Source organism: Pseudonaja textilis, chromosome 16 (assembly GCF_049901715.1).
Source record: "Pseudonaja textilis isolate UNSWEBS1 chromosome 16, rPseTex1.2, whole genome shotgun sequence".
NCBI classification, from domain to species: Eukaryota; Metazoa; Chordata; class Lepidosauria; order Squamata; family Elapidae; genus Pseudonaja; species Pseudonaja textilis.
This window is the reverse complement of record NC_142005.1, coordinates 3075496-3084840: the sequence shown is the minus strand read 5'-3', so window position 1 is coordinate 3084840 and position 9345 is coordinate 3075496. Positions and strand designations below refer to the sequence as shown.

The 9345-nt window shown below is 51.4% G+C and overlaps 1 protein-coding gene across 1 annotated transcript; it reads left to right on the top strand.

Moving 5' to 3' along the window:
- Positions 1 to 5618: 5618 nt before the first annotated feature.
- On the top strand, positions 5619 to 7743 carry LOC148124551 (uncharacterized). The gene is made up of 3 exons (XM_087913819.1): positions 5619 to 5921; positions 6657 to 6767; positions 7457 to 7743. Exons 1-3 carry the CDS (start codon positions 5661 to 5663, stop codon positions 7604 to 7606), a joined length of 522 nt encoding a protein of 173 aa, XP_087769945.1. The 5' UTR covers positions 5619 to 5660; the 3' UTR covers positions 7607 to 7743.
- Positions 7744 to 9345: the final 1602 nt, after the last annotated feature.

Below are 9345 nucleotides of genomic sequence, written 5' to 3'. Positions count from 1 at the left end.
TCAATGAAATAAACAAGGAAATTTGATAGCAATTTATTGACTTTTCTCAACTCGAGACTGACCTTTCGGAAAATGTCAACTGAGAAGATCTGTATTTGTTTTGGACGATCCTGGGATGGGAAGCCACTTTTGGCATGGCTTGTGACCCCTTAGCCTTCTCTTCCAGAATGGGGAGAGCCAGTTTGAGGCTGTGGTGAAGACATCAGGCTGGAAAATGGGAGATGCTGCGTTCAAGTCCTGCCTTAGTCACAGAGCCAGTTACATGACCTTGGGCCAGTCTCTCAGCCCTCGGGGAGGAGGCAACGGCGAAGCACTTTTGAAAAACCTTGCAAGAAAATTGTAGGGTCTTGTCCAGGAAGCCTCTGAGGACCAGACTCCATTAAAGAAAAGGGGAAAATATCGGTGATGCCAAATTCTGCTTCGTATAATGGAACTTGAGCTTGGGTGCTGCAGATATATAACGGGGGGCTTCAGAAGTTATCCGAATGGCCATCTGTCTTAAGAGTTACTGCAGGAACATTCCCATAAAATATTCTCAGGTGATCAATGTGCCTTTCAGCCTTCAAAGCCTGAAAGCTTCCAATTTACTACGGGCCCACGGCCACTCAACTCGCCCACAGTGCACATGCAGCAATAAAAAGGTCACAATTTAAAAACCCCACCCTGGCCACCCCACCTCCTCTGCCCCTGGCAACAACGAACAACTAAAGGGGATTGTTTCCATATCACCTTGGGGCCCCCAGACAGAGCCACGTCTTCAGGGCTTTTCGGAAGAGCCACCGGGTCGGGACCAGCCTTCCTTCCTTCTGGGGGGATGATGTTCCCCAGGGAAAGGCGGCCCCTGTTCTTGGTATCACCAGGTGGTCTTCCATAATAGAGAGGAACTGCCACACATCCCGAGAGGCGGGGTCTGTCAAATGACCTATAGCCCCAAGTCATGAAGAGCTTCAAAGGTGATAAATCGACACCTTGAAGGGCGCCCAGAAGCAAATTGGCAAACAATGCAGCTCCCACACAAAAGGTGACAAATGTGGAAATTTGGGTTCCTTCCCCAAGAGCCAAAGAGCCTGTTCTGTCTTCTGTACAGATGCAGGTAGATAAACTCAACAAAACATTCATACAAAGTCTTTATTATTGGTTCATCGGGTATCCTCATAACTCACATTTGTGACAAAGTTCTTCTTAATGTCCAATCCTTTGCATATCTGTCTTGCAGGTAAAAAGATGGTTATCTCCTTATCCCCTTCCTCCCATCTCACAGCGGTAGAAGTAGAGCAGTTACCACGAGTCCATGAGTTCAGCCAAGAGTGACCAATCGGGATTACAGATGTGGTCACGTGACATGGACTACATTTCCTAGGATACCTTAACTACATTTACCATGATTCCCTTAAGGGGACAGCTCATAATTGCTAACTAATTATCCAATTCCCCTACACTGGCTGGACAGCCCATACCCTTCTTGCCTGGGCTTGAACCTGTTGCAGGCCTTGAATACAGACCTTCACAGCCTCTAGGTGCCAGACAGGCAATTGTGGCATTGCTTAGTTCTCCACGGGCAGAGCTGTAGGCCAGGCCAATATACCGACGACCCCAGTTGACGGGCGGAGTCCCCCAGAGGTCGCATCTAGAGGTTACACAGAGAGAACCGCAAAGCAGGGGCCCAAGGACCAGACCTCTCGCTCTGGATCAGCACCGGCTGGAAATGGCTTCGGAGGAAGGGAGCAAACTCATTCCCAGCCCCCAAAGGCGCTCCAGAAGGGTACCGTGCTCTTGAGAGCCCCCGAGAGGTCGAGGATGGCCACACCCCTGCTCCCACCAGAGAACCCCCAGTGCCATTTTCACCCGCTATCCAGGCCTGAATCCCAACGGAAGGGGCTAATCCGTCTCCTCCAGGGCCCTCTGGAGCTGCAGCAGGACCGGCTTCTTCCGGAGACGGGCTGAACCGGGGGGGATCTAGCTAGGACTCCTTAAGAACCGCCCTCCCCTCATTCGAGCTTCGTTCACAATCCATGCCTCGTGCCAGTACCAACCCACGCATCCTCCTCCAGACCGGCTTAGAGAATGGATCTAATCAATGTTGGTTACGGGAGAAGAAAGAAACGGACACAATCGACACAGAATTAGTACCTTCTGTCTACCTAAGTAAACGGAAAAACCAGACCCACCCAAATCAAAGGCAGCTCAGGTTAAGTGCCAAAAGGAATTTCCTCACTTGCGTCGGCTCTTAGCCAGAGGAATCGTGGGCCAACTAGCACGACTCTTGACCCTCAGGAGGGTTCTCTGTACTGGGCTGATTTTCTGAGCTTGATGGACAACTGACTGGTCTGGCGGAAGCTGGACTGAGCAGGTCAGACTACAGGACCTCCCTGGCACAGCAATTTTCTCAGAATGATCACACTGATACGGGCCAAGCTAAAGGCCTGGTTTGTTTGTTTTTCCTGCTAGCCCAAGATGCACTTCCATTTCAATTCGTAGAATGGGATTTTATGGGACTTCATAGGACATCGTTCCTGTTTATACACGGGAACTTTCTACTGAATAATCAACCCTCCACAACAGAATAAATATCCCAAGAGATACTCATGTATGGAAAAAGGGGGGAAGGGAAGAAGGGAAGAAAAGGAAACGTGCAAAATAAAATGTGCATCTCCCACTGGATCAAAAAACTGTTCCTAACAATATCACTTGGCCATAAGGATCGTTGGAACACCTCGTTTCAAAGTCCTCATCTGTAAAAAATCTTCTGGGAAGAAGCAAAGGGCCCCCCAAAATAGAAGAGAGAACAACAGATCATTTGTGTCAACAGTGAATGAAATTCTAAAATAACAATCTGTTTGCCAGTTTTTTGAAAAGAACACATTGATTTTTAGGAGCCGGTCTCAGCTACCAACACCACGAGGACAATCTTATAAAAACAATGTTTCTGGAAAAACATGAAACAAAGGTCACTTAACAGGATCTCTTGCTTTCAGAAATCACTGAATTTATGCAAAGGATTAACCAGGCAGCTGCCCAAGGTGCCGGATGACCTCTAATTGTCCCCCCCTCCAACAGAGAGGGGGCTGACCTTCGAAGTGGGATCCAGGACAGCGACTCTTCTCCGGGGGCCCCAAAAAGGAAGTGCTGGGAAAGATTGGGACTTGCCGGAAGATATTTTGATTCCTTAGAATTCAAAGCCCTCCTAGCCCCTAATCTCTGCCTTCAAAGCGGGGATCCGGTTGCTCCAGCTTTGAGGAAACCGGGAATAGGGAAAAACGAAAAGGTGAGCTGCTTGCTCCGCAAAAGGTCCCGGAAAGCAGGACAGAACACAAACCGTTTTGCTACCAGCCTGCCAATTAATCCAGGTCTTTTCTTTAACGGTCCAATCTAGGATCAGCCAAATGTACGATATTTATGGTCCAAGGTGGGGCAGTCGGGCAATAAGGGTGGGGAATTCCCCCCGCCCCTGCTCCCAAGCAGCTTCTGGCAGCTGCTGGGGGTACTTGGAGAACCTTCCAATTGAGCAGAAGAATCTCGACTCCGCACCGTATTTTTGATGGGGGCCTATTTCACCGAAGATTTCTCAAAATTAAAGTGAAAAAAACTTGCTAAGAAATATGAGAGGATAATAGGCAGAGTCTGAGCCCTAGAACACAAGGCCGTTTCTCTGAAATGGGTTCATGCTTCAAGGACTGAGAACTGGTGTGTGTGTGTGTGTGTGTGTGTGTGTGTGCTGAGCAGCAAGGAATTTAATCTAGAAATGGAGCGGAAGGCAAAGGGAATTTAGGAAACGCCAAATCACGCTGCTCTTTCTGCTGGGAAGCAGAACCAAGACAGGAATGCGCATTGCTTATTTTTCAATTGAAGGTTCGTTTCCATTCAAGCTGTTTTGAGATTTGGCTCTAGAAAAGATTTGTCCATAAAACGTAATGGTGCTGCAGCCTCCGATTGGCTTCATCCTTGTGGTCAGAAAGGTTCCTTAACTGGGAGCCTCCACCGTCCGGCAGAGCAGCGGCCCCTATAGCCCCACCACCCTCTAATGCTGCTCTGGGATCAAGAGACGCAACAGGAAGCGTTCCTGAGGGTGGGAGAGTATCGGCTATTAAAATAATGCCACCTGGATTGAACAATGACCTTTTCTACTTGTTCACCCAACAAAATACAGCGTTTTCTTGCTTAAACGTTTCGACTCCCAGACCAGCATTACAGAGACTTTAAGAAATCTTTTGACAGCTTCAGGAACTTGGTCACCCCTCACTCACATTTGCCCATTCTAGGCTACTCTGTCTAGATAGGCCCACTTGACAAACACCCAAGGGGAGGCGGGGAGAAGCACCTGGGATTTCTTAAACTGGCAACAGCAAGTCCTGTAAAGTGCAATTAAACCAACCCTGAGCCAATTATTCGAAAAGCATTTCCGTGCCCATTTCATACTTCCAACAGCCTCAAAACTTTCACCTGCTTCTTCTGCAGTTCTGTCTGTTCTCCTTGGCCAAGATACGCGCCTGATTACGGCACAGGCCATTTCCTCAACGGTCCCAGCCTTATGGGATTGCTTTCGTGCAGCGTCCTGCTACTTCGGCCTTCACTCCGTCTCCCCTGTTGGCTCACATCGAGCCAGGGATAATCCATGCTTTTTTGCGATCATTTAACCTTCTGAAAGTGATATGCAATTTCTTGGAAGGACCACGCTTGGTAAGAATTTGTCTCCCAAAAGTCAGTTCCTGCCTCCGAAAAATACCATTTACTTTTAGAACGCATTATTCACATTTTGATTGGGTGGCAACATTAAAACAAAAACAAACAAACGCCAGCTGGTACAACTTTTGTTCATCCTTCCCTTCCTGTTGACCTGGATGCTCTATAAAGTAGCACAAATGGAATTCGCTTCAATTTTTGAGCAAATGCACAAAATTGATCCACAGTGCGATGCCCCATCTTACATACTGGAAGCAACTGCACTGTTGGGTAGTGATATTTCATCTCGCCAGATCTGTTATTAAATATTAAAATATTGAGGTTCTTGAGATGGCATTTGAATACCAGTGTGTGTTTTATGTATTCTGATTTAGCAGATAGGTTATTGCCTTTTTATCGGCTTCTGAGACCATTTCTGATTGGAGTAGAATATAAATTTGATAAATGTTTGTCTGTTTAGAACTATACGTCTACCCCCTTTGCTGTGTACCACCTGTCTATCTTATGACTCGATATTCTTCCACATTTTTTTCCCACTGGGGGGGATGCCCTTTCTATCACACCCGCCTGCCCCAGGCAAGCGTTCCCCAATATCCCTTCCTTCCGTGTTTTTCCCCCCCCAGGATTCCGTTTTCAGCCAGTCCTCCTCATCCATCTCATTGGGCTCCATCCACTTACAAGTTCTAGTAGGTACAAGCAGAATTCCTAGAAATTCCCAAGAAATTTCAGGCAAGACTGAGGGTTGTGCCCAAGGTTGTGCCCTGCCTCCTGTGCAGGAAAGGGATTCCTACCAGCGCTTCCTCCCGACTTCCTTTTGGCAGCCACCTCTCTCTCTCTCTCTCTCTCTCTCTCTCTCTCTCGGGAGATAATCCCTCGACCGAGCATTGGTCGCCCGGCCAAGGGGGACGGCTCTCAGGCAGCGGCTCTCCTATTTAGAGCAGTGCCACCCTCGGTGGGCACTCCAGACCCTGACCACCACGATGGCCAAGGCGTTGTTGTTGCCTTTCTCCGGGGTATGTTGCCTTGTGGCCCTTCTCCTGGGACAGCCGAGCCTTGGACATCAGCAGCCGTGGCCTTTCTCAGACCACAATGACTTCTTCGGCCTCTGGAACAAGATGAAGGACGACGCGATCATCTACCAAGCTACCATCATGTACCACCAGGCCGTGGACCACCTGAACAAGGAGCACAACTGCACCTACCTCTCGGCCCCCGAAGAAAAGGTCCACGTCCAACTGATGGTAAGGGGAGGAGCGGTGGGAGGAAGTTTCAGGCGTTCTCTCACACTATTCGTGTCCGACTGTGAAACTACAAGGGAGCACTTTCTGGTTTTGGTGATTTGCTCGTGGTCTTTATTGCTCCCACACGCACGCACACGTCGTACTCCTCCGTTTCCCTCTTCTAGAATTCAGCAGCCGTCCTTTCACCTTTTACATAGATTTGGTCTTCGAAATACTTTTTATCATTTTAAAGAATTCCCGTGTTTCAAAGTGAGGAGTCCTGCCGCCCCTCTTCAGTGGCCAGGAAAGAGAGAGCGGGAGGGGTGCCCTCCACGCACTGGCCACGGGGTGGAAGTGGCTCTCCCCGGTCAGTTTCCCTCCCTTTGCTCAGTGCCCCTTTTCCCTCCTTAGACCGGCTATTGTCATAAAGAAATAAGGGTTGCTGTTTTTTGTTTTTTTTTAAGTACTCTGTTGCCTGCTTCTTCATTCCAAGGGGCTGTTCTTTATCTAACCGAATTTTTAAAAGGCAAACACCGATCTATGCCTGTCCTTTTGAAAACCAGAATTTGGTGCAAATTCTGTAACGTTAAAAAGACTCGCCGGCCTTTTTCCCGGACTCCATCCGGTCTACCCAACCACGCCTGACCCCCCGGCTGGTCGGGACCTGCTGCCAACCCTCGGAAGGGAAACCGGGAACGTGTGGCGGGAGGGGCAGAAGCGGGAGGTCACCGGAGAATTTTCCTGGCTGTCTTTCAGAGCATGTATGGGAAAATTTACCACTTCCGAACCATCCTGGTGAAGGTCACGTGCCCCCCGGGGGAGAGAAAACCAAATCACCAGAACTGTCCGATTGTTCCTGGATCACCGGTGAGGAAAGAGGTTTTATGCCTCTTTTTTTTTCTTTTAGGGTGGGGTTTATGGAATCATTCCTAGCCGTTAGCACAGCTGGAATCGAGGTGGGCTGGAGGTAGCCCAGTGGGGTGGGGGGGTAGGAAGAAAGGTGCCAGGGGATTTGGGCCTCCAATGCGACCCCGCCGGTGTCATTGTCCATGCAGGCGCCCCAAGCAGAGCGGGTCATGGGGCTCCGGCCCCCGGGGTTTCAACCCCCATCCCCCGCCGAGCTCCCCTCTGGCCTGGAAGTTTGCAGCTGGACGGAGGGGCCAAAGCCACTGGGCTGTTTCCCCCCTGTGGTCCGAGGCGGCCAAGTTCCTCTTTGAAGAGTCACGTTGAGAGTAGGAGAAGGAAGGAGGGGGCTCCCCAGGCCAGTCCCTCCTGCCCTCCACCCACCTGCCCCCCCCCCGCTCTGGGGAGGAGGGGCTGCCTCCCTCTGGCCCACCAGCCCCCTTGAGCTGCTGAGGCCCCCTCACCGGCACCAGGATGAGCCTCCTGGGGGGGCTCTTTGCACAGCCAGCTGCCCGCAAAACGCAGAGCAACTTCCTTCGGATGTAAGGGAAAGGCAGGGAAGGAGGTCGAGATTTTGGAAAACTTAAAGACCAACCACCTCCGTGCAAGAGCTCCGCAAAGTCTCGTTTCTTTTATTTCTTTTATGTCTGTAGAAATATTTGTGCTTCTTGGAGTTGGCGACCTTCCCAGCGTTCAACATCCATAAAGTAAGAGTCAAAAGTTGTGAGGAGTACAAGCCGAGTCCTCCTCCCGTCGTCACCCCTGAAGAACCCGAAAAAGAAGAAGGCACTCCGTACATGTGAAGAGGCCGGCTACCCCCCCACCCCACCCCGCCTTCTCCGTTCGGCGGAGGGCCCTGCGGTGGATGCCCCCCCCCCATGGCTGCCCATGCCGTGAAAATGCTGTAACTCTGAATGCTCAACAAGGGAATGACCCAAAACGCCGTTCTTGGCTCTTATTCAAGCTATGGTTATCTATCCCAAACATCCCGTTCCAGGTTGCGCAAAACCTCCCCAGAAAAAGTGGGGAACCCAGAGTTTTAAAAAAGTTTTTTTTAAAAAAAAAATTCAGGGTTCCTCACCCGTAGACAAAACTGGTTTCCAAATCCTGCCTGAACCCCACCTGAATAGGCCGAAATACGATATTTACTGCTGATCACCTACATCGCAAGAATCTGCCTCCCCCCTTGGGAAATGGCAGACCTCGGGGTCCCCAAAATCCCACCGCCCCCGCCATAAGGAGGGAGGAGGATGGGAGAAATCCGAAGGAGGAGGCCACACAGGGCATGGGGTGGTGTGTGTGTGTGTGTGGGGGGAGAATGCAAGGCCATCTCCAGGAGCTGCGAGACCCCCCCCCTCAGGAAGGGAGGCGACAGCCGAAATGCACCCAAGATTTGCAATAACGTCAGAAACAACAACCAAATGTTTGGCGGCTCATTAGAAGGGCGGGGGGGAAGAGGGGCAAAGAGGTTGTAGAAATGTGCAAGGAGAAAATGGCAAGAATGCAGAGCCCCTATTTTACACCGTTGGGTCAGGGGTCCCCCTCTGCCCCCGGGGAAAGTGGGGGGCAGCCACTCAGGGAGAGGGAGGGGGAAGGGGAGAGAGCTGATCGAAGCAAACCCAGGTCTCCAGGTCTCCAGGTGGGAACCAGCACGGGGGGGGATCACGGCGCATTATCTTGGAGGCGTCCCGGAGGGAGTTTGTCCTCAGTAGACAGCAGGAGACAACGAAGGGCAGACACCCCACCCCCACACACACACCTCCTGTGCAAAATGCTCAAGCCGCGTTGGACAGCCCTCCGACAGGAGGAACTCTGGTCACAAGGCCGGCGGTGGATCAGGACCCTCACCTTCTTTTCCGGTGAAGACCCTCCCTGCTCCGCTAAGCTCTCCTGCTTCGTCCCTTCCACGAAATGGCAAAAGGCAGAGTAGGTGGGGGCCCACCGGGGACCCTGTCCTGGGCTGGGGTCTTCCACCCTTGACCCACGACTCGCATGAAACATTTCTCCAGCCTGCAGGAGACACCCAGCTGGACGAGATGGCCAGGGGTCTCCAACCGCGGCAACTTTGAGGCTGGTGGACGTCAACTGCCCGAGGCCCTCGGCCGTGACGGCTCAGGAATTCCACAAGTTGAAGTCCGCCAGCCTCACCGTTGCCACGGTTGGAGACCCCTGGACTGGACAATGAAGAGGAGGACCGGAAAGATCTGGGCAGGGCCGAGCAGGGGCCCAAAATGAACAGCAGGTCCCAGGAAGGAAGGCCCGGTCCTGCCTTCCGAGAGAACAGAAAGGCATAAAAACGGGGGTTTGCAGGGGGCACCTGTGATTTTGGCCACGGGTCCCAGAGACCCTGTTTGGGGAAGGAGGGGGGAGAAAGAAAGGGTGGGGGGGAGTTTCTAGCAACTAGGAAGAGGCTTCCCGGAGAAAGCGGGAAGCAGCGAGCAGATATTCTTCCGGCAGAGCTCAAGCGCTGGAAATGAATTATAAACACGCCTCTTTTTACGATTCCCCCCCCACCCCCCCACCTTACAGGCCTCAGTCTCGA

Excerpts from the sequence above, each read along its gene's own strand:
- LOC148124551 (XM_087913819.1), top strand. The coding sequence starts at position 5,661 with ATGGCCAAGGCGTTGTTGTTGCCTTTCTCCGGGGTATGTTGCCTTGTG. Across the intron at positions 5,922-6,656 it reads AGGTCCACGTCCAACTGATG|AGCATGTATGGGAAAATTTA; the intron begins GTAAGGGGAGGA and ends GCTGTCTTTCAG. Across the intron at positions 6,768-7,456 it reads CGATTGTTCCTGGATCACCG|AAATATTTGTGCTTCTTGGA; the intron begins GTGAGGAAAGAG and ends TTATGTCTGTAG.